The 24,931-nt window shown below is 39.2% G+C and overlaps 1 protein-coding gene across 1 annotated transcript in view; it reads left to right on the top strand.

Annotated features, from left to right (window-relative positions):
• INTS8 (integrator complex subunit 8) overlaps positions 1-24,931 on the top strand; it is a 45,980-nt gene that overhangs the window by 15,680 nt on the left and 5,369 nt on the right. Inside the window, exons 11-23 of the mRNA XM_052651559.1 lie at positions 3,560-3,630; positions 4,012-4,187; positions 5,292-5,425; positions 6,983-7,093; positions 9,997-10,198; positions 13,108-13,229; positions 17,392-17,576; positions 17,964-17,997; positions 18,765-18,821; positions 18,914-18,975; positions 21,827-21,945; positions 23,216-23,319; positions 23,962-24,012. Of these exons, the coding sequence (XP_052507519.1) occupies positions 3,560-3,630; positions 4,012-4,187; positions 5,292-5,425; positions 6,983-7,093; positions 9,997-10,198; positions 13,108-13,229; positions 17,392-17,576; positions 17,964-17,997; positions 18,765-18,821; positions 18,914-18,975; positions 21,827-21,945; positions 23,216-23,319; positions 23,962-24,012 (1,428 nt within the window). The remainder of the gene's footprint in view (positions 1-3,559; positions 3,631-4,011; positions 4,188-5,291; positions 5,426-6,982; positions 7,094-9,996; positions 10,199-13,107; positions 13,230-17,391; positions 17,577-17,963; positions 17,998-18,764; positions 18,822-18,913; positions 18,976-21,826; positions 21,946-23,215; positions 23,320-23,961; positions 24,013-24,931) is intronic.

Genomic DNA, 24,931 nt, shown 5'->3' with positions numbered 1-24,931 from the left:
TTTCCAGTGGCCTCCCAGCTGCTGCATCTGGAGCCCTCTTCACTGTCCTTGTCTGTCTCGCCTCTCCGGCTCAGGTGGCGCGGCCGACAGAGTGCGCTTGCCCACCGTGTCTGCTGCTGGAGCTCACTTCTGCTTCTCCGCCATCACCGGGTTTTCCTTAGTCCTCCATTGACTTCTCCTTTGATCTTTCTCTAATGTTTTTCTTTACTAAAGTTTTGTCCTTGGCTCACTCAGCTTCTTTTATTCTTCACTACTTTTATTCTCTTCTAAAACTTCAGTCACCTGCTCACTAAAAACGCTCAGATCATACCTCTTGCCTCTCATGTGAGCTCCATAATTTGTGTTTCTATTGGACCTCTCTCTCTGTCTAGTAGTCTTAATGTAACAGACCTTGAGATAAGTGCATCGACTACAGATAATACCATTTTGTTCGAAAAATACGATACTGCCAGTGCTCTCGAAGTCCTTAATGTGTCTTCCCACACCCTCTCTGCTCCTCCTTGAGGAAATTACCACCCTGCTTTTTTGTGATAGTTATTTCCTTGTTTCTCATTACAGTTGTATCCCCTTTGTATGTACCTTTAAAGAATATTCTTAAATTTGCCTGTGTTGACCTCCACATAAATGAAATCATGCAAAATAAGTTGTCTTTCAGGGAACATATTTGTGAGATGTTTTTTCAAGTTGTATGCAGATACAGTTTTTTTTTCCCCATTGCTGTAAGATATTACAGCATTATATAACCATGCCACAATTTATTTATTCTTATGATTATGGACATTTGTGTTATTTACAGGTTGGGGTTATTCTGCTGCTTGAACATTCTTGTGCTTACATCCTGGTGCACCCACATACCAGTTATCTGTTACATTCCTGGAGAAAGTATATCTGCAATTTTTCCGTAAAGTTTGAAAGCGTTTCTGCCACTACATGTATGAGAGTTTTGGTTGATCAGGATCTCACTGTCAGGTTTCCTGTCTGGGTCATTGTATAATGGTATCTCGTTGAGGTGATCTTACTTCCTTATTTGTTGGCTGCATCGGGTCTTTGTTGCTGAGTGGGCTTTCTCTGTTTGCGGCCTGTGGGGTCTACTCTTGATGGCAGTGTGTTCATTGCAGTTCAACTGTTCAGTGCAGTTCTAGCCCTGCATTGCAGGGCTTCTCACAGTGGCTTCTCTCTTTGAGGAGTGCAGGCTCTAGGTGCACAGGCTCAGTAGTTGTGGGGCGGGGACTTAGTTGCTCTGCAGCATGTGGGATCTTCCTGAACCAGGGATTGAGCTCCAGCCCCAGCCCCCTGCATTGGCAGGCAGGTTCTTAACCACTGGATCACCAGGAAAGCCCCCATTGAGGTTTTAATGTCCTTTTCCTTTCCCTTTATTTTTTGTTTCTTTATTTTCCTTTATTATTAATGAATTTAACAGCTTTTCATTTATTTTTTTGCATATACAGATTTCATATTTTGAGGTGCTTGTTCCAAGTGGTATGCCTCAGTTTTCTGTTGAATTGTCTTTTATTTTTTTTGGCAGGAGTTTTTAATATATTCTGTCCTTTACTAGTTTTAAGTATTGCAAGTATGTTTTCTGAGGTTCACTTTTAACTTTTTTTATTTTAAAAGTTCTTAATTTTAATATAAAATTTATCAGTCTTTCTCATAAAGGAAGAGATTAGTGGATTTCTGTGTCTTGCTTAAAGCTTTTCATATCCTTTAGTTGTGGAAATTATCCTGTATTTCATCTTCTAAAAGCTCTAGAACTTGGCCTTCTTTTCGCATTTGGGTCTTTAATCCACCTGTGATTGAATCTTGTGTTCATGGGGAGATTTGGGTCTTTAATCCACCTGTGATTGAATCTTGTGTTCATGGGGAGATTTGGGTCTTTAATCCACCTGTGATTGAATGTTGTGTATCATGGGGAGAAGGGAATCCTGTTTCATTTTTTCCTCATGTGTTTCAGAGCCAGTTGCTGAAAGTTTCCTCTTTTTTCTGCCGGTGTCTAGCACTGCCTCCGTTGGATTCCGAGTGTCAGACATGCACAAGTGTGTGGGCCTGTCTCTAGGCTACTCTGTGACAGCTTTTCTGTTTGTTTACCCATCCATCATACCTGTACCCAGGCTTGGTATCATCTGAAGCACAAACCTTGTTTTCCAAAGTTGTATTGGTTTTGCTTATCTTTTTACATTTTCTTGTAGACAGTAGACTCAGATGGTCAAGTTTCAGAAGTAAGACTGTTGGATTTTTGTTTGAAATTACATTACACTTAAAAGCCAGCTTGTGAAAAATTAGTAGCATTACCATATTGAGTATCCTAATCCAGGAACTGGTATGGTTCTTGATTTATTTTGGCACCCTTTAATGTCCTTTAAAGCTTTATAATTTTTCCAGAGAAATCTTTTTTTTTTTATGAACTATAATTGAATTTGTATAATTGAGTTTGTTTCCAGCTAGTAATATACAATTCACTCATTTAAAGTGTACAGTTCAGTGATATTTAGTATGTTCGTAGAGTTGTGCAGCCATCACCTCAGCCAGTTTGCCAACATTTCATTCCTCTCTGCCCCTGTAAGAAAACTTCTTAACCATTAGCAATCATTCCTCATTTTCCTCTCAGTCCCTGCAACCCCAGGCAACTGTTGATCTATTTTTTGTCTCTGTAGATTTGCCTGTTCTGGACATGTCATATAAGTGAAGTCATAAAACATACGGTCTTTTGTAACTGACTTCTTTCACTTGGTATTGAAGACATTTCATCCATGTTGGAATGTCCTTCAGTACTTCATTCCTTTTTATAGGTGAATAGTGTCCTACTGAACGGATGCACTTACTCTTCAGTGTCTTTTTGAGTGTCCATTCATCACTTAATGGACGTTAGTGTTGTTTCTATTTTTTGGCCCTTGTTAATAGTACTGCTGTACACGTTATATAATTTAGCTTTTGTGTCAGCATATTAGAGAGCATTGACAATTTGTTGAGGTTAGGATCTTTTATACTAATAACTTTTTGACTTCATGTAAAAAATATGTGGGAAGCCTAACCTAATAAATTCACAATGATATTTAAATAATATTATTTTTAGATGACTAATATTTTCATAGCTAAGTTGCTCTTTGTTTTCATTGTTTATTTTTTAAACCTTGGTTACCTCCTTAACCATTGGTTCTGTGTTCTTTAGCTATTATTGATCATCCTTTTCAGCTATCCAAGATAAGTCTTTTCTCACTTTTCTGACGGGAACTACTGATTCTTACAGTTTATCACTCCATTTAATTTGGGTCCATACTTTGTAAATTTCAGCGGGACTTGTTCATATGCTAAATAGATTATTCTTTACTGCATAATCCATGAGATTATCCTTTACCTGCAGTTCTTGAAATGGTCACATTCCACGCCCTCTGCCCACAATGCATTCGTATTCTTTGGTCTCCTTTCTTAAATTTCTTAACCAAATCTGTGACTGATCCATGTCTGAAAGGACAGTTTGATTGTTTTTAAATCTAAACTTGCAAACTGTAGTATAATTATTTTGAAGTACCCATATTCAAATAAAAATTACTCTAATTCCTAGGTTTGTTCAAGATCAATAAATTTAGAAAAAGCTTCGGATACTTTGAAAGGAAACATGGCTGCTTTTTTGAAGTAAGTGCCTTTTCTTCTTTTTCTTAATTTTGAGCTTAGGTCTGTGAGAAAAATATCTTTTATTCCTTATCATTTTACATTTACCTTGCCTTTCTTCGTATAACCAGGTAGTAATTGGTAGTTGAGAACACTTACAGTTTAAATTTGTGTAGCCGTATAAAACTTAGGATTCTTGCTGTTACCCTCTTTGTATATTGTAGCAGTGAAATCATAACTTTAGATAAGGACCAAAGGGAAATTTTAAAAACTGTTCAAATTATTGTTGTGCAGTTACTGAATGGTGGCTTTTAAACAGTTTATTAATAAAAATTGGTTATATGATTTTTTCCCCAAACTAAAATTATATTCTTCTTTGTTTTATAATATTTCTTACTGATCTAGGAATGTGTGTCTGGGGTTGGAAGACCTGCAGTATGTTTTCATGATTTCTTCACACGAGCTTTTCATCACATTACTGAAAGATGAAGAACGAAAGTTACTTGTTGATCAGATGAGGAAGAGGTCCCCTAGAGTCAATCTGTGCATTAAACCCGTAACTTCATTTTATGATATCCCAGGTTAGATTTCCTAGCTCGAATTTTGGCATATTTTGCTCCTCAGGATATTTGAGGCTGTCTTCTTAATTTTTTTTCTATTTACACTAATGCTGGTAGCTAATAGAAAACCTGTCTTTTGAGGTCATATTTCTGTCTAAGCAGTTGGGAGTCTGCTGAGTATGGTTAATGGAGATGTAGGTCTGGATACGTAAAAGATTTTAGTTGGGGAAATAGATCTGCTGCTGTGTTTTGAAGGTGTAAACCAAGAGGGAATAGGAGTGGTTACAAGCAAAAAATGGTGCAGGCTTGCATGCATTTCAGCCTTTATATCACTGTCTGCTGGCTAAACATTCAGCTTTGGCAACATGCCATTTTTGCCTTATTTGATGATTTTCTTCCATTGTTTTCTCTTATTTTATAAATGTAATAAGAAAATATAGTGCTGCTTGTTAATAAGAAATACAAGCTTCAACACTTCAACATGCAGGGGAGACAGAATTCAATTGACTGAACTTGTTGCTACTTTGGACCTCACTAGATTTAAGCTGCTTTGACTCGGTCGTAAAGGAAAAGAGTGATATTATCACAGTTAAAATGCTGGCAATGCGTTATTGAAGACTATATCTGAAAGTTGAGTTGTAATTAGGAATTTTAATGATCAATTCTTGGTTCTCTGGGAAGGCAGTGCCTCCACCTTCTCATTCTCTCCCTTCGAAAAACATTCTTAAAGTTTACTACTCAGAACATTTTAGAAGTGCTTTTAACACAGGATGTTCAAAAATAAATCAAATTTTTCCATATATCCCACATAATTCTTTCCATGTAAAGTTACGGATTTTTATTGGTTTATATTTTCATTACCTTTTTTGATAAATGCAAGATATAATCCAAGTTGTGTTAGGCTTTTTATATGAGAGTGAAGTTAAAACATAGTTTGCATTAAGTTGGATAAATCAGTTTTCAAGATGAGAGAGACTTTTAACTTCTAATGTTTATAAACATGCACAATTTCTGTCAGTAAATTACCATTCTCATGTTTTCACGATTTTCACGATTATGAATGAGTAACGAATGAATAACGTATCAAATAATTATTTAAATGAAAATCTCTTCTTCCTTTCTTAGCCTCTGCAAGTGTCACCATTGGCCAGTTAGAACATCAACTGATACTGTCAGTGGATCCATGGAGGATTCGACAGATTTTAATTGAATTACATGGTATGACTTCAGAGCGTGAATTCTGGACAGTGTCTAATAAGGTAAGAAACCTCTGTTGAGAACAGATAAGAAAATTACCCTTGTTTTCTGATGTAATCTAATAGAAGAGCTGTTCCTTGACCTTTTTGAGAATAAGAAGCCCTTTTGTTTGTTAATAATTCATCAGTAATGTGAAAGACCTTCACACAACATTGTATTTTGAACATCTACTGATAGAGAAAATATGAAATAGATAAAGATATTAAATCAATAACAACTAAAAATGAGTTTATATTTCATTTGTTGTTACAGCAGCTACATGCATTTTTAGTATAGCTGTAAATATGTGTATATTTGTGCAGTCTGTAGCTAATACTTGCCATACAGAGTATTTTTGGTTTAGTTTTTTCATGTCCTCTCTAAGTCCGAAGCCTGCAGGTTAGAATCACCTCATTAAAACTTGTTTATAGAATATTTTTAGCTTTAGATATTTTTTTAAAAATGCCTCCCTCACTCCCCAAAAAATGCCAAGATACTGTTTCTGAAGTTGTCTAAGTTCTCCTGCATGGAAAGTGCAAATGAAATAGCTTTTTAAGCATTCAGTGGAATATAGCTAGAGATTACTATACCTTACCTTTACCTGCATCTGTGAGCTAAGGGAACTAGCTAAGGGAACTAGCTCACAGATGCAGGTAAAGGTAAAGTGTGATGATATGGGGAGTGTGCCTTTAGCGTGTGTGTCTTATTCGTTAGGTGTAGTCGTAGCGCATCCATGCTGTTGTGTCCCAGCTCTTTGCAGCCCCATGGACTGCAGCCCACCAGGCTCCTCTGTCCAATGGATTTCCTGAGCAAGAATACTGGAGTGGGTTGCCATTTCCTTCTCCAGGGGATCTTCCTGACCCAGGGATTGAACCCAGGTCTCCACCATTGGAGGAGGATTCTTTACTTGCTGAGCTACTAGGGAAGCCCCTATAATAATATGAATGTGTTGCTAATATAGCTAGCTGCATACTCCCTCTCTGCTGAATGTGATAAAAAGCAGCTAGAAATTGATGTGTATTCTGTGGGATTTGAATGTACAAGTGAAGTGAAATGAAAAATTGATCTCAGTCTTAGTTGGGTTTCCATAGCATTGAAATCATTATTTGTGTTCATTTATATGGATGACGAAGTGTACAGCATAAGAGTTATGAGCCAGAGTTCTGGTACTAAGGACCTGAGTGTGAATCCCAGTGCTCTGCTTAATTAGCTGGATAGTCTTCAGCAAGTTATTTAACTTCTGTGTGCCTCCGTTTTCTCATCTGTGAAATGGAGATATAGTACCTATTTAATAATAACTTGTGAGGATCATATGGATTAATACATACTAAACTCCTAGATTTCGTCTTTATTTCTATAGGCTATCCTTCAGAAAGTTCCAATCCATTTAATTATTTATTACTAGGTTATTATAGTGAATATGTTCATCTTAATTAGCAGTTCGTTGTGGCTATCATTTTCTTTTCTCTTTAAAAAATGACCTTTGAATGATTTTATTAAATAGAGCTGACTGTTACTGGAGAATTGTTATCTAGATTTGGCTTTGTGTGTGTGTGTTTATGTATTTTTATTTCTTCTAGTGGGAGTTACCTCTTGTCTATAGTAGTGTCATCCTGGGAATTAAAGACAATTTAACAAGAGATTTGGTTTACATTCTAATGGCCAAAGGTCTACACTGCAGTACTGTTAAGGTGAGTAAAAGTATACACTGACCTCTGGTTAAGAATATGCTTTATTAGTTTAGGGTGAAACCAGGAATCAGGATCGGTTTTGTGTTTCTGATCTTAACATAATCATTGTAGGTCTGAAAGGATATCTGAAAAGGCATTTTGGTTTATTCTTTTCCCTTTATCCTCATAACTATACAAAAATGGTCTTGGACATATGGCTTTGTCTCTATTTCTTTTAAAAAATTAGACAACATGAATAGTTGTTATTTGTATTTAGTATTATGTTAGTAAAAGATTGTATTTCAAGCTGAAAACAAAACAAAGATCCTTAAAATCACTTGGGAAGTAGTCTGGGCTGGAAATACAGATTTGGGAATCATCATAGATCACCCTAGGAGGATATACTAGCGTGTCTAGCATTGCATCCAAGAAACAGTGTCATGGAAGAGTCTGGTATGAGAACCGGACTTGTGGAGTCATGACAGCTAAGGGGATGGAAGATATCAGGTAGAGGGAATGGACAGTATTGGGCTGTAGCCCCTAAGTCCAGTTAAGAAACTGGAAGATACTCAGTAGAGTGTGCCATTCAGTTTAGTCACTCAGCCGTGTCCAACTCTTTGCGACCCCATGAATTGCAGCACGCCAGGCCTCCCTGTCCTTTACCAACTCCCGGAGTTCACTCAGACTCACGGCCATCGAGTCAGTGATGCCATCCAGCCATCTCATCCTCTGTCATCCCCTTCTCCTCCTGCCCCCAGTCCCTCCCAGCATCAGGGTCTTTTCCAATGAGTCAACTCTTCGCATGAGATGGCCAAAGTACTGGAGTTTCAGCTTTAGCATCATCCCTTCCAAAGAAATCCCAGGGTTGATCTCCTTCAGAATGGACTGGTTGGATCTCCTTGTAGTCCAAGGGACTCTCAAGAGTCTTCTCCAGCACCACAGTTCAAAAACATCAATTCTTCAGTGCTCAGCTTTCTTCACAGTCCAACTCTCATCCATACATGACTACTGGAAAAACCATAGCCTTGACTAGATGGACCTTAGTCGGCAAAGTAATGTCTCTGCTTTTGAATATGCTATCTAGGTTGGTCATAACTTTTCTTCCCAGGAGTACGCATCTTTTCATTTCATGGCTGCAGTTACCATCTACAGTGATTTTGGAGCCCAAAAAAACAAAGTCTGCCACTGTTTCCATTGTTTCCCCATCTATTTCCCATGAAGTGATGGGACTGGATGCCATGACCTTCGTTTTCTGAATGTTGAGCTTTAAGCCAACTTTTTCTCTCTCCTCTTTGACTTTCATCAAGAGGCTTTTTACCTCCTCTTCATTTTCTGCCATAAGGGTGGTGTCATCTGCATATCTGAGGTTATTGATATTTCTCCCAGCAATCTTGATTCCAGCTTGTGCTTCATCCAGCCCAGCGTTTCTCATGATGTACTCTGCATATAAGTTAAGTAAGCAGGGTGACAATATACAGCCTTGACATACTCCTTTTCCTATTTGGAACCAGTCTGTTGTTCCATGTCCAGTTCTAACTGTTGCTTCCTGACCTGCATTCTGGTTTCTCAAGAGGCAGGTCAGGTGGTCTGGTATTCCCATCTCTCTCAGAATTTTCCACAGTTTATTGTGATCCACACAGTCAAAGGCTTTGGCATAGTCAGTAAAGCAGAAATAGATGTTTTTCTGGAACTCTCTTGCTTTTTCCATGTTGGCAATTTGATCTCTGATTCGTCTGCCTTTCCTAAAACCAGCTTGAACATCAGGAAGTTCACAATTCACGTATTGTTGAAGCCTGGCTTGGAGAATTTTGAGCATTACTTTACTAGCCATGTGAGATGAGTGCAATTGTGTGGTAGTTTGAGCATTCTTTGGCATTGCCTTTCTTTGAGATTGGAATGAAAACTGACCTTTTCCAGTCCTGTGGCCACTGCTGAGTTTTCCAAATTTGCTGACATATTGAGTGCAGCACTTTCACAGCATCATCTTTCAGGATTTAAAATAGCTTCACTGGAATTCAAGTTCTTTATTTAGTAAGAGCCATTTTTTCTTCATGACAGGAGGAATAGAAGCCAGATTGTAAAAGCTTGTGGAGAGAGAGAGGATGAGCGAAGGCTGTGTTTTGGAAAAATTAGAAGAAGATGTATAGGAAAGGGCTTAGATCATAGCTTATTTGTTTTATTTATTAGTCAGTTATATAGGCTAATAGGGTTGTGTGCAGAATTTTAGAATGTGGAACCTTGTGGAAGGGGGTAACATGTAATTCTGACTGTCTTAGGTGGAGAAGGGTGTTTAATCATGGAATTTTATACCTGCATAACATATGTATATTGTATATAACATTTATATAAACCTTTTAGTTTTGTTACAGTTTATGTAAAACTTCTTTAGTAATACAGCATGCATATTATACTGATTGTTTATTGAATGTTTTTAAAAAATTACAGGGAATTTCCTGGAGGTCCAGTGATTTGGACTTACGCTTCCATCGCAGGAGGCATGCGTTTGATGCCTGGTCAGGAAGATCCCCCTGGAGAAGGAAGTGGCAACCCACTCCAGAATTCTTGCCTGGCAAATCCCATGGACAGAGGAGCCTGGTGGGCTACAGTCCATAGGGTCGCAAGAGTTGGATGTGACTTAGCAACTAAACCACCATATATATCTGCACCACCACCATGGAGAACTAAGATCCTGTGTGCCATGTGGTGAAGCCAAAAAATATATATATATAAAAGCATTAAATATTTATTGGAATAAGTCAGTAATGCAGAGATGATAAGTAAAAAGGTGATAATCTAGCCTCACTGCTCGAGATAACCAGTGTTCACCATTTAAATTAATTCTTCTCTTTGTTCTGTACTTATAAAGACATTTTTCTCACTTCAGAGGAAAGGTGATTCAGACCAGTCTGCTATTCTTTTTATAGGACTTTGCCCATGCTAAACAGCTATTTGCTGCTTGTTTGGAGTTGGTGACAGAATTCTCACCAAAACTTCGTCAGGTCATGCTGAATGAGATGCTTCTTCTGGATATTTATACACATGAAGCTGGAACAGGGCAGTCAGGAGAGAGACCGCCTTCTGATCTTATTAGTAGGGTGCGAGGATATCTGGAAATGAGGCTTCCTGGTAAGACACTTTCACAAAGCCAAATTTCAGGACTTTAGTACTCAAGTAACTGTGGGGAAGATTCTAAAAGAATATTTACAGGACTTTTTAACCATCAATGAGAAAATTGTCTTTTAAAACAATTCAGATGTGGAGTTCACTCGAGAACATTGGGGGAAGTGTAGAAAACTGTTCTAGGTCTGCCATATATTAGTACAGAAAATATATTTTTTTACGGTTCCGGCGATGAGATGTCTGAAATCGGGGTCTGCAGGGCCATGCTTCCTTTGAAGGCTGTTGCTCCTCTGTCGGATGAGATGTCTGAAATCAGGGGGTCTGCAGGGCCATGCTTCCTTTGAAGGCTGTTGCTCCTCTGTCGGATGAGATGTCTGAAATCAGGGGGTCTGCAGGGCCATGCTTCCTTTGAAGGCTGTTGCTCCTCTGTCGTCTCTAGTGGCTCCCAGCGGCCTTTGCATTCCTGGGCTTGCAGCTACATCACTCGTCCTTGTCTCTTTCATGTGGCCTTCTCGTGCGTGTATGTGTGTGTGTGGTGTTTTGTCTCTTTCATGTGGCCTCGTGTGTGTGTGTGTGTGTGTGTGTGTGTGTGGCATTTTGTCGCTTTCACGTGGCCTTCTCTTGTGTGTGTGTCTGTCTGTATCCTCATCCCTGTCCCCATCTGTCCTCTCGTAATGGCACCAGTCACTGGATTTAGGGTCTGCCCCAATCCAACGTGACTTCATTTTAATTAACACATCTTCAAAGACCCAGTTTCTGAGTACGATCACCTTCTGAGGTTTCAGGTGGACATAAATTCTGAGGGGACACCTCTCAGCACACTATAGAAATTATATTGCAGTTTTAAGATATTCTGTTAGAAGAAAATGTCCTTGAAGCTGCATGTTGAAGGTTTATTTCCTCATTGCTGCCATAGACAGCCCTCAAAATGATTGCCAGCGGGTCAGAAACTCACTTGTGCTCACTTTAGGAACAGGTTTGGCAGGTCCAAAAATGTCTTATGAAAAGGGGCTTAAATAAGAATTATCATCTCTGTTACATATAATCTTGCTTCAAGAAGTCTCTTAATTTTACATATTTTAATAATATTTAGAGCATTTCAATCATACTGTACACATTTAATACTATAAATAGTAAAATTTATGTTGTAGAAATATCAAGGAAGGCGCTAATAATGTGTGCAAACAAATGGCTGCTGGTTTTCTGGGGTCTTTTGAATTAATTGTGAATAACATTGTGTTTTCTAAAAGACATTACAACTTTTTAGCACTCTAGAGATAGAATTCCTTTGAGTTTTAATATGTCAGTGCCCTTCAGTCTTAATAAGAATTGATTTAATTAATATATACTGTCAACAGAGTGTTTTCTTTTTAATCGTTGAAGATTGGTTTTTCATACGTGATTTCTCTGAAATGAAAAGCAAAAAGAGTTTTAGAAATCCTAACATCTATTGAGTGGTGCTAACTATATGTCTGACATTAGAACTTAGTACATAACTGATTTAGTCCTCACGGCGTCTCTGTGAAGTAGCTGCCTCTTTAATTATCCCTGTTTTGTAAATCAAGAAACAAAGGGTAAAGAATTTGTCCATGAAGTAGGAGACAAAAGTGTGTTTTGAACTCATCAGTCCAGCTTACCCCTATGCCTTTACTCTTTGAAATGATTGGAGACGCCTTCGTATAATTACAGTCTCTGTGCTACCTTGTTGTCATGTGAACAGTTTGGGGTTCACATACTTTTCCTTCCCTTCATCCTTCCTTCCCTCCGTTGACTTACTGAATGTTCATCTGTTTTTCCCATAGTTTGTGTTGTGAACAGTGTTGGAAATGAGAAGGGAAAGGATGTACTGTTAGGAAGAATGAGAAAATGATTGATCCCCACTCTAGATGCTAATTCTTCTCTAAGAGCAGTTGTGGACTCTCTAATGAGAAGTGACCAGTGAAAAAGGAAGCCTTGGAGCCAGGTGCTGTCTGGCTTTCCTTTGGCAAAGTGTATAGTGAGCAATGCACAGTGAAATGTTGTGCACTGGGATATTAAATTTACTTCTGTCTTCATTCCTTCTTTAAGAAGATAATGCAAAGAGTATTCTTATTAAGTTTTCTGTGTTCCTATGCCTCTTTTTTGTTGTTTCCAGTTGCTTTTTGGAATAAAGTGAGGTATTAAACAAATAGCCACAGGTACAGACTTTTAGAAAGACTGAAAAATCTAGTTCTCCCCATTTTAAGTGTCAACATTGTTATTGAGTATTCAATGGGTTTCTTTTTCTCTTTCGTGAAATACATTAAAACCTGACTATTATATACTTTGAGCTATAAAAATTCAAGTGTATTTAATATTATATTTATTTCAAAGGAAATAATTGTCAAACAGTTCTGAGTGCCTTTTTTCCTCATATCTTTATTTAAAATTGTTACTGGTGTAATTATTTCTTGAATGAGTAAATGATTTGTGTCATGCATATTTATCATGCTTTCCTCAGAATAACTATTAAAAATGAAAAATATTTAAAGAAATATGCAGGTTTAACGCGTAGTTTACCTATTTCTGCACTCTAAATATGCTAGAAGGTTATACTGTACCGTCATATATTTGTTTTGTTTGTGTGGTTATTCTCCACACATTTAAATGATAAATTTGTAGAGGCTAGATACCAACTCCTACACTTCTGTAGTAGAGTATTAGGCATCTTAAGGTGTTGTTAGTAGAGAATTTTGTTGATTAATAGTGGAAACTGTGGCAGTCTATTGGAAAATATTAGACTTTCTAGAAGAAAAGTATAAAATGTTAGAGTTTTTCTGTTTTTTTCATCTGTAACTATTGTTTTTCATTTACTCAACTGGAATCTGAGCAACTATTTGCTTTGTTCTTTTAATGTTATGGTAGTAACTCTAACTACTTTCTTCTTTGCTTTTTAGATATTCCTTTTCGTCAAGTTATTTCTGAGGAGTGTGTGGCTTTTATGTTAAACTGGAGGGAAAATGAATACCTTACTCTGCAAGTTCCTGCATTTCTACTCCAGAGTAATCCGTTTGTGAAGGTAATTCATGTTTAATCTAAATAAAAGAATTATTAGGGTGGGATTATTGGACGAGTTTCTTTAGATCTGTACTCCTTAGGTAACTTGTCCAGTTTCTAAGATTGAATATAAGTGTGAACAAATACCTATTGGTTTGCAGGTAAGAGTATAGTTTTTGATAATTACGGCACTTGAGTTTGCCCTCTCTGAATATTTTTTTTCTAGTACCGTATAGTTATGAAAATTTAAGCAAAAATTATTTAGTTAACAGACATTTTGGTATAATCCTAAACTAGTGAAAAGTTAGTTAGTTTTTCTTGCTTTGATTGATATAGTCAGACTGTGACTTTAGCTTTGTAGTACTCGGGGTGAAACTGAAGGAGCCTCCAGGGATGAACTGCAGCCATTTCCATGTGAGCACCTTCAGTTCAGTTCAGTCGCTCAGTCGTGTCCACTCTTTGCAGCCTCATGAATCTCAGCACGCCAGGCCTCCCTCTCCATCACCAACTCCCGGAGTTCACCCAAACTCATGTCCATCAAGTCGGTGATGCCATCCAGCCATCTCATCCTCTGTCGTCCCCTTCTCCTCCTGCCCCCAATCCCTCCCAGCATCAGGGTCTTTTCCATTGAGTCAGCTCTTCGCATGAGGTGGCCAAAGTATTGGAGTTTCAGCTTTAGCATCTTCCTTCCAATGAACACCCAGGACTGATCTCCTTTAGAATGGACTGGTTGGATCTCCTTGCAGTCCAGGGGACTCTCAAGAGTCTTCTCCAACACCACAGTTCAGAAGCATCAATTCTTTGGTGCTCAGCTTTTTTCATAGTCCAACTCTCACATCCATACATGACCACAGGAAAAACCATAGCCTTGACTAGGTGGACCTTTGTTGGCAAAGTAATGTCTCTGCTTTTGAATATGCTATCTAGGTTGGTCATAACTTTCCGTCCAAGGAGTAAGCGTCTTTTAATTTCATGGCTGCAGTCACCATCTGCAGTGATTTTGGAGCCCCCAAAAATAAAGTCTGACACTGTTTCTACTGTTTCCCCATCTATTTCCCATGAAATGACAGGACCAGATGCCATGATCTTGGTTTTCTGAATGTTGAGCTTTAAGCCAACTTTTTCACTCTCTTCTTTCACTTTCATCAAGAGGCTTTTTAGTTCCTCTTCACTTTGTGCCATTAGGGTGGTGTCATCTGCATATCTGAGGTTATTGATATTCCTCCCGGCAATCTTGATTCCAGCTTGTGTTTCTTCCAGTCCACCGTTTCTCATGATGTACTCTGCATATAAGTTAAATAAGCAGGATGACAATATACAGCCTTGACGTACTCCTTACCCTTCCTCAAAGCCTGTTAAACTTTCTTAAGTTGATGCCTGATTCTTATTAGTGTGCTTGCAAAGTTGCTTTAGTCGTGTCTGACTCTTTGTGACTCTATGGACTGTAGCCCACCACGCTCCTCTGTCCATGGGGATTCTCCAGGCAAGAATACTGGAGTGGGTTGCCTTGCCCTCCTCCAGGGGATTCTTCCCAACCCAGGGATCGAACCCGAGTCTCTTATGTCTCCTGCATTGGCAGGTGGATTCTTTACCACTGGACGCCCCCTTATTAGTGCGCATGTTTGTTATTAGTAATTATTTCCATGTGAAAGAATTCATTCAGTGAATTGATGGTATGTTGTTTATTTTTCTTTCTTAATTGTATCTCTCCTGTACCAGTGAAAGTACTTCTGTGTGCAGAGAACTTGAAAACTATGGAGATGTTTTCCCTAAGGAAACAAATCTTTCATTTGTTAATTCTGTGTTTGCCCTGAAGAAGCAGTGAGCTTTTCTCCCTTTCTGGTCTTACAGTTTAAAAAAAAGTTTTATGATTTAAGACTTTTAATGTATGCATCTCATCCCAAGTTTCTTTGTTCTTTTGTAAAAATGCTTAGTTATTTATCTTTGCTGCTGCCTTTGGGATTTCTCTGGCTGTGACGACAGGGGGCTTCTTACCGTGGCAGCTCCTCTTGCTGCAGAGCGCACGTTCGAGGGCGCACGGCTTCCGTAGTTGCAGCTCGTGGGCTTAGGTGCCCTGCGGCCCGTGGGATCGCCCCTGACCAGGGATCATACCTGTATCCCCTGCATTGCAAGGCAGATTCTTAACTTCTGGATCACCAGGGACACCCTTATTCTTTTCTTAATGCTTGTATTACCTTTTGTTGTTCTTATCTGCCCTCATCTCATCTTTAGTACATAGTCCGTTAAATTGATGGGTATCTGGGAACCTTGCAAGATTGTACTAGTTTTTTACATTTGTCTTCAGTTATTTGTTTCTTCTTTCTTATTTCATGTATGTCCTTTGAAGAACTGAGCTCATTTTATTTCAGCCTTTTGGAGACTTATTGATTTTTTTGGTTTTCCCTCCTTTTTTGTTTTCTTCCTGATTGTTCATAAAAATATATTGTTGTCTCTGAATTATCCTTCTCTTTGTAATTTCAGACTTTGGATTATATCTGTGTTTTTAGTCAACTTTGTGAGATGGGAGTTCCTCATATTTAGGGAGTTTTTCTGATTATGCCCAGCAGTCCCTTAGGCTTTAGTTAGCCCTCAGATGAGAGAACCGTTTTGTCTCAAGATGGTCATGTCCACTGAGAATGGTAGCTTGGTATTAAGATGGTGCTGTAGCTTCTCTCTTTGTTCATCTTAGCAGTGAGTTCGGTGGAGCCGTGCACCAGAGAGGTTGTTTGGGTGTTTGAGGGCCCACAGTGCAGAAGGCTGTGCTGTTGGTTACCTCACCCTGGGCCCGGTTAGCCCCTGCTTCCTGCACTTCCCCCTCTGTCCTTGCTGCAGAGCCACTCAGGCGTCTCATTTTCTCATCTGGGTTAGGGTTTTGTGTGCCTCCTTCCTTAGCTGGCCCCTTGTTCCCTTGTTAGCATAGAGGAGAAAGTAGAGAAATAAGTCTAGAGTGTGGGATGTGTATTAAAAATTATACAGAGTAGAGCACCTTTCAGACTTTGAATTTCATGTGGAATATTAATACACATGTATAGGGAAGAGTCTGGAAGGGTATTAATAGTCATTATCCCTGGGTAGTGAAACAGTAAATGATTTAAATAGATTTTATTTTCCATTCTGTTACATATTTCTTTAAATATCTGCTTATCATAAAAAGGAAAGAAGCTTTTAAGCATGGGACTAAAGACCTTTCGAAATAGTAAAAACTGTCCAGCCTGTCTCGTGGATCAGGGTGGGGGTAGTGTAGTCTAGGAAAATGTACAGCGTTGATGGGCACTTGGATTATAGGAGGCTGGCTGGTGGGAGGAGGAGGAGAGGTTGGTGCTCACTTAGGTCGCAATGGTGTAGGAAAAGGCCTGGCTTGGACCGAGCCTGCCAGCCTCTTACGGAGCGGGAGCCTCTCCTTCCTGGCCTGCCCTCCAGCCTGTCTGTGGTGCCAGCGCGCTCCCAGCCCCGTCCTCACGGTGCTTCCTCATGCTCCTGCACTTCTGCCGGGGTTCATTCTGGATCCTTCGCCACCTTAGGTCCTGAAGGCTGCCTTTGTTCAGATCAGTCCCTTTTAGTAATCTGTGCTTCCGTAATTCTGCCCCCTCACATCAACAGTAGTTACATCCCCAGTCGCTCCCATTTCCTTAGAGAAAAGTTGCTCTAAATCTTGTTCTTCTGTTCTGCCAACTTCAGTGTCTATATTTTTTCCTCATTTTTTTCATTAAAAAAAAATAATGTGTGCGTGTGAGTGAAATTTAAGCACTGTTTTAATCTATCTCTGGGCTTTTACAGGTAACACTGTCCTGTATATATTCCATTACAGGCTTTTTTTTTCCCCAAGTGGGATCATAGTAAGTGTATTTAGCAACTTTTTTCCCCCACTTAATAGCATGTCTCTTGCCTTGCTTCACTTTATCCTCATTAGACTATGCTGTTTTTGTTCTCCTTAGACTGGTTGTTTAGAAACAAGGTTTGTAATGTGGTGGAACCAGAGGATCCTCTTCCCAGATCTGATTCAGATCTGTCAGTGGACAGTGAGGTCTGAATTCCCCAGTGGTCAGATAGAGGCCAGCATCAAATAACCGTGCTTCGTATGTGCGGGCAGTTTCGATCTTTCTTTAGATGTTCCTCAGTAATAGAAACAGCATGTATGACATTACAGATTGTCTTCTGTGTGTTTTCTGTTTTTCCTGTTATAGCTTGGACAGCTTTTAGCAGCTACGTGCAAAGAACTTCCAGGCCCTAAGGAAAGTAGACGGACTGCTAAAGACCTTTGGGAAGTTGTGGTTCAGATCTGTAGTGTGTCCAGTCAACACAAACGAGGAAATGATGGCAGAGTTAGTTTAATAAAGCAGAGGGAATCTACATTAGGTATAATGTATCGGTACGTTTCTATCAGTTTATTTTTTAAGTTATTTATACTATTTTGTACTATTTTAAGAATGTCTGTCATTATCCTTGTGTATCATAAAAATGGACAACGTAAGAATTCTTTGGTGCTGATCTCGGATGGACTTGTCTAATAGCACCAACTTAGGAAATATCTGTGTATTCCCTATCAACAGTGTCTGGTTGGATAGTACTGAAGATGTCACATGTAATTAAAACAGGAAAGATATTTTATTAGGTTAGTATAACAATAGAATATTACACTCTTCTATACATGCAGAACTGAAAAGTTAGGACTAGAATTTCAGCTAGAATTTACTTTCCTGTTTTTATTTTGAATTTCTGGTATTAAATGTATATACAAAAATTTGTGTCTTTGTAGGAGTGAACTGCTTTCTTTCCTCAAAAGATTAAGGGTAAGTTTTGTAAAAGTGGGTCTAACTACTATTGCTGATTTCTGAGGATATGATAAAAAAAATTATTGAGTGTTAAAATGCTGATTATTTAAGTAATCTGTTAATGTGCTTTTTATCTTTGGTGATCATTTTTTTTGAGGATGGGATAGTCTGAATGGAGAAGTTTATTTTGTATTTACCTTACTCTGTTTTAGTGAGTAGAGTAGGTATTTTTAAGTTGTAAAGAAGTCTTCGTAATAGGGCTAGATGTCTGAATCCTAACTTTTTGATAGGATTAATATCATATTTGTTTATTGGACATAGATTCCACTCTTTAAATTCCATTCTATAAACAGCTGTGCCACACAGCTTGTGGGATCTTCGTTCTCCCACCAGGGATCAAACCTGCGCCCCCTGCAGTGGAAGCATGGAGTCTTAACCACTGGACCACCAGGAAAGTCCCTGAATATTAGTTTGAGGAATAAAAAGGCAATTTTTTTTTAGAGGTAGCTGGAAGTACTAGTGGGAAGGAGTTCTTTTAATTCAATTTCAAAAGACGTGGGAGGACAGACACCTAAATTTGGTCATTTTTTTGTAAATTGTGTGTTGTGGTTTCTTTCATGAGATTAAGAATAATGTTAATCTCTAGTGTACTCCTAACTAAAGCAGGTGATAACTTTCAAAAGGGTAAGAATCTTTTGAAGGAAAGTACTTGGTATCCTTGAGGCTGATAGAGAAATATTAAGATATATATAATATTTAAGGATTCTTTGTTTTCTTTCTCATAGGAACCATTGGTTTTGACTATTATTTTGTCACTCTTTGTGAAACTTCATAACGTTCGGGTCAGTATTTCATAATTTCATCTAAAAATTTTTTTGAAAGACAGTTCTTTTAAAATCACACTCTTTTTTTTTTTCTTTTTTTTTTAAATAAGGAGGACATTGTGAATGATATTACAGCTGAACATATTTCTATCTGGCCATCCTCCATCCCCAAGTAAGAAGTATTATAGCTTACATTTTATTAAATTGTTTATATATGTGTGTATATGTATATATAAACTATCCTGACTGATATAGATAACCTTGAATAACTTGATTAAAAGGCTGCAGTTTGTTGCGACTCTATAGCAACTTCATATTTCTCTATTACAGTAATGATCTTCCTAAAAATTTAGCATCAGGCAGAGCTAAGTAAGAGCTGAAGTGCACTAGCCTTAGGTTGGATCTAAACAGTCTCTCAGCAGTCCCGATTTCTTGTCAGTGGTGGAATTAGAAAATGGAGGCTAATAAAAGGATGACGTTCTACCTGGCCTTTCTAATACTGATTGACAGAGGTCCCCAACTCTTTTTCGTTACCTTAAGAAATTCTTTAGTTACTTTAAGAACGCTTCTCTCTTCTTTTTATCACCTGAGAACCACAGTAAGAGGCGGACAACTAAGGGGAGAAGACAGTGTTCTTCCTTTTGTGGAAGAAGAAACCGTTTACATTTTTCTTTTCCCACAGACGCCAGCTTCTTACTCAGGAGAGCCCATTTGTTTCCTCACAGAAATGACTCTTCCTTTTCTCCCCTAGCCCCTAGTCATCTTCTTTGTGCCTGAAGGGCAGGCACAGAAATCTAGGCCATATTTTATTGCTCTTAATAAAGGCATCTCTGAAGAAGAAAAGATTGTAGTAGGTAGGTAAACAGTCTCAGAAATGGGAAGCTCTCTCAGACAGGGATTTTGGAAGACCCAAAGTGTGAGTGGCCCTTGGCTCCACTTACGAGGCTTGGTTCCCAAAGCAGCACCATGCTTCCTGAAGCTAATAACTGCAGATTTTTTATGTAAAATTTGTAAAATAACAGTCCATTAATCAGGTAGAGATCATTTTGCTTTTTTTTTTGACTGTGCTGAGTCTTCATTGTGGTGCACAGGCTTTCTCCAGTGGTGGTGAGGGGGCTCTGGTTGCAGTGTGGGCTCCAGAGCCCGCGGGCTCACCAGTTGTGGTGTGGGGGTTTAGTTATGCTGTGGTATGTGGGGTCTTAGTTCCCCAACCAGGGATTGAACCCATGTCCCCTGCTTTGGGGCGCTGGGGAAATCCCCATTTGCCTTTGGTTGTAGTAAGTCTTAGGTGTTACTTCTTCAGCCTAAGTTCAGATTATAAAGTACTGATTCCTTTTTTTCAGTGTGTGTTTATAAATGAGGCAGTGGCTTGTCATAGAGGCTCCGAGCCAGGCTCGGAGAGCTTGAGGCCCAGCCTGTCCACTTACCAGGTCTCCTGCAACCCAGGTCTCCCGCATTGCAGGCAGATTCTTTACCCTCTGAGCCACCAAGGAAGCCCTTAACTTATTTAAATAATTGTAAATAAATTAGTTGTAGGCTTCCCTGGTGGCCCAGTGGTAAGGAATGTACCTGCAGTGCAGGAGCTGCAGGAGATGTGGGTTTGACCCCTGGGTTGGGAAGATCCCCTGGAGGAGGGCATGGCAGTCCACTCCAGTGATCTTGCCTGGAGACTCCCATGGACAGAGGAGCTTGGCAGGCTCAGTCCGTGTGGTCGCAAAGAGCCGGACACGACTGAAGTGACTTAGCGCAGGGAGTTCCCTGGTGATCCACTGGTTAAGAATCTGCCTGCCATTGCATGGGACAAGGTTCAGGAAGGTTCCTTGGTCCCAGAAGATCCCTCATGCCAAGGGCAACTAAGCCGGTGTGCCAAAACTACTGAGCCTGTGAGCTGCAACTGCTGAAAGCCTGTGTGCTCTAGGGCCTGCAAGAGGCAGCAAGAGAAGCCAGCACAACGAGAAGCCCGCGCACCTCGACTCCAGAGCAATTCCCGCTCACTGCAGCTAAATAAAGCCCACTTGCAAAAATGAAGCTCTAGTGCAGCCAAAAATAAATAAGTTGTAAACAAGCAGTTGGGTGTTTGCTAGTAGCACCACGATACTTTCCCACTACACTGGGAACAGTGGTGAATTATGGTAAAATTTAGCTCCTCAGGGCAACAGAGATTGTCCTTGTCCAAGTTCATCTCGTAAATGATAGAGCCGGGACTTGAACTGTGGTATGCTTCTGGATCAAAAGCCTGTTTTCCCTACTGTGGGGTCTCACTGCTTCGGTAGGAGCTGTGATTGTGTTTCCTGGGTGCTGGCCTGGCTTTTATCCTCACACTTCTGTCATCTTATTCTTTTTTTTCTTTTTTTTGTCATCTTGTTCTGTGTCTCGGAATTTCCAGGTTTAACCGGGCTCAGAGCAGCTGGCCCCATTCCCCTCTGGTTTTTTGGATTCTTCATTGCTTCCAAATGCATTGCCGAGATGACACTTGCCAGATCTTGCCCCTACCCCAGTGAAACATCTAATCCAGAGGAGTTAGTTACTCTCAGAAGAAGCCACAGGATGGATTTAAGGCCACATATAGCAGTATTGTTGGTGTTTGAACCCTTGTTTTCTGTAGCTTTCTCTAGATAATAGAACTTAAAAATCATTTGGAAAATTTTTATCAGTGTATCTCCTTATAATTTTGTTTCGTGTAAGTTATGCATAAAAAGTGGAGATAGGGTTATATCATATCACCTTTTTGTGGTTTACATTGTAAAATGTTTAAAGATACTCTTAGAGTGGTCTAGTTTACCTTCTTTGGCATTTTGGGGAAAGGAAACAAAAATCAGATTGTTTTCAGCCCCATATAAAAAGTTAGCTGATCACACGTCCTCCGATTTAGTTGTTTTGATAGTTTTAAAATATTTACTGCTAGTATTATTTAGCATTGTATTTATGATCACTTAAAGTTTGACTCTTCTGTTTGTTTTAATAAATGTGTGTATGGATTTGTGAAGTTGACTCCTGAATTATGTTTATTGTCTTTCCTGTAGCCTCCAGTCAGTGGATTTTGAAGCTGTAGCGATCACAGTGAAAGAGCTAGTTCGGTATGCCCTCAGTGTAAACCCTAACAACCACTCCTGGTTAATTATTCAGGCGGACATTTATTTTGGTAAGTGACATGTATCACTGCTTTGTGTTTTGTGTTTGTAGCTCTTTTAGAAGTGAAAATAAAGATGTTACACTTACTATTACAGTACTTTATTAAACTTGGGTCTTGTTTCTGACATTTTCTAAATCTTCTTCCAAGATGAAATTGAGAGTAATTGTTACTGTTATATGTATGCATTTTTCTGAGTCTTTGATTCAGATGTTTTTGATTTTATGTTGACCACCTTTTTTCTGTTGGTTTGTTTTTTCCCATAGTAAGTGATCATCTGAAAAGTTGGTAAAACATTCTTAGGAGGTTAAAGTTTAGTTTGCAGAATTGCTATTTTAAAGGTTCTAACTATGTCCAGGGACTTGATAATTATTTGTGTTCATGGGAAGAGATTTGTGGCCACCCAGTTTTAGCAGCAGTTAACTCAGGGCCAGTCTTATTTCATCTGTACCCTCACCTACATCGTCCTGCTCTCTTCTGGATTATTTTTGAAACAAACAATGGCCAGTTAACAAATATGTCTTTATTTTTGGCTGTGCTGGGTCTCGTTGCCGTTTGAGGGCTTTTCAATGTTTGCAAAGAGCGGAGGCTGCTCTCCAGTTGCCGCGCGCGGGCTTCCCTTGTACCGGCACAGGCTCCAGAGCCTGGGGGCTTCAGTGGTTGCTGCACTGGGCTCGGTCGCTGTGACCCGCAGGTGCCAGAGCTCAGGCTCAGTGGGTGTGGTGCCTGGGCATAGTCGCCCCCAGGCATGTGGGATCTTCTGGATCCGGGATGCAGCTGGTGTCCCCTGCACTATTGCAAGGCTGAATCTTAACTACTGGACCACCAGGGAAGCCCAATGATTGCCAGTTTTAATGCTTGTGGTTACCCTAGCCCCACAAAGAATTTATTTTCAGGATCTTAATATCTTTATTCAGAGTAAATTTTCTGATTCTAAACTATCTCAGAAAAATAAGGTCTGTTTCTAGTATAAGCATTTGGGAAATAAATGCCTCCAAATACTAAGTTCTGAACTAGTAAGTTTGACAAGAAATCTGAGGTAAAATTTTGGCTAATCAGTCTTAGAAGAAAACAGTCTATATAGGGTTTCTTTAAAGTGGTTGAAATAATAAAGCCAATTTTTCTCATTCTTGCCCTGGCTAAGCGTTGCCCCTAGGTCTGTGGTTTGAATCTGCTTTGTCACACATGAAGTAATAATACCTGACCCTTCACAAAAGAGGCCCTGTCTTTTTAGCTGCATATTTAATGACAGATAATCTTTATCTCTGTTTTCTGCTTCAAGCAACAAATCAGTATTCAGCGGCTCTTCACTATTACCTCCAGGCAGGAGCTGTGTGCTCTGATTTCTTTAACAAGGCTGTACCCCCAGATGTTTATACAGACCAGGTAAAAATTGTTGTTGTGCGCTTGCTTTCTTCTTAAGTGTCTGAAAACATTCTTTTTCCTGGGCCTCTTTTTGCCTGAGTTTCTTCGTTTCCATAAATCTGGTGGTAACTCCCAAGTGGATTGATTGCTCTAGGTCAGACCACCTTCATGGTTCCAGTGCCCACAGCCATTGCTGATTTGATTTCCTCAAACACCTCAAACTCAACCTCTCCACGGCTGGTTCAGCATCTTACTCTGCCAGTCTCTGCTCCTAATGACCTTCCCACACCAGAACAAAAACGTAAACCCCCAGTGAAGTATCCGTCAACTTTGTTTTGCCCTTTGAGTTGACCAAGCATAAACCCTGAGTGTCATCCTCTTTTCTTTTCTAATCCTTCCACCAGTATCCACTCAACCTTTAATATTGATTTTGTCTCTTCAATCTCAAATTTTACTCATTTTCTCCCAACATGCTCTACTGCTTAGGCTTCCAATATCATAATGTAATAAATGGCATTTTTAATACTTAATAATGACTTCTATTTTTCCCATCCCTCCACATGTACAGCCTACCTGATGGTTGACATCCCACGTCAGAGTGGAACATTTGTTACAATTGTTATCAATTAGTTTTTTAAAGTAATCAGAATTTTGTTTTTATAGGTAATAAAACGAATGATAAAGTGCTGTTCTTTGCTGAATTGCCACACACAGGTTAGTTTATAAAATTATGATGGTCTTTTGTCTTGTAAGTTAGAGTTTATAGTAAATACAAGGCGTTGCACTGGGAAGTATTTTCCATGTCATAATTCCTTAAATTTATGGAATTTTAAGAATTTGGCATGATCTTTAAATTTTTTTTAATAGTTTACAGAATTTTAACCGAAATGAAAGTGTGGGTTACAAAACATTGGCCTTTGAACCTTAGAAAAGCCATTCTCAAGTATGTCTAATATTTAAGAGTAGATATGTGCGTTAATCACTGTGTGTGGGTTAGTCTCTCAGTCATGTCTGACTCTGTGACCCCATGGACTCTAGCTTGCCAGGCTCCTCTCTCCATGGGATTCTCTAGGCAAGAATACTGGAGTAGATAACCATGGCCTTCCCCAGTGGTCTTCCTGACCCAAGGATTGAACCTGGGTCTCTTGCATTGCAGGCAAATTCTTCACCATCTGAGACACCAAAGAAGTTCCATATTAATCATCAGGGAAGTGTAAATCAATACCACAATGAGATATCACTTCACACATATGAAGAGGCAGTAATCGAAAGACAGAAACAAGTAGTGGTGAAGCTGTGGAGAAATTAGAACCTTCATGTGGCTGGTAGGAATATACAGTGGGGCAGCCTTTTTGGAAAACAGTTTGCTGCCTGCTCAAGAAAGTAAACATCAAATTCCCTACCATATGACCCAGCAGTTTCACTCATAAGTATATAACCAACAAAACTGAAAACATATGTCCACAAAAGAATTTATATGTGAAATGTTTATAACACAGCACATTCATTATTCATAAGAGACAAAAGTGGAAACAACCCAGATGCTCATCTGCTGATGAATGGATAAATAAAATCTGGTAGATTTATATAGTGGAATATTATTCAGCCATGAAAAGGGGTGAAGTACTGATAT

This window comes from Budorcas taxicolor, chromosome 14, assembly GCF_023091745.1.
Source record: "Budorcas taxicolor isolate Tak-1 chromosome 14, Takin1.1, whole genome shotgun sequence".
Classification (NCBI taxonomy): Eukaryota; Metazoa; Chordata; class Mammalia; order Artiodactyla; family Bovidae; genus Budorcas; species Budorcas taxicolor.
Note: the sequence above shows the minus strand (reverse complement) of the source record. Positions and strands in the feature narration are given on the sequence as shown.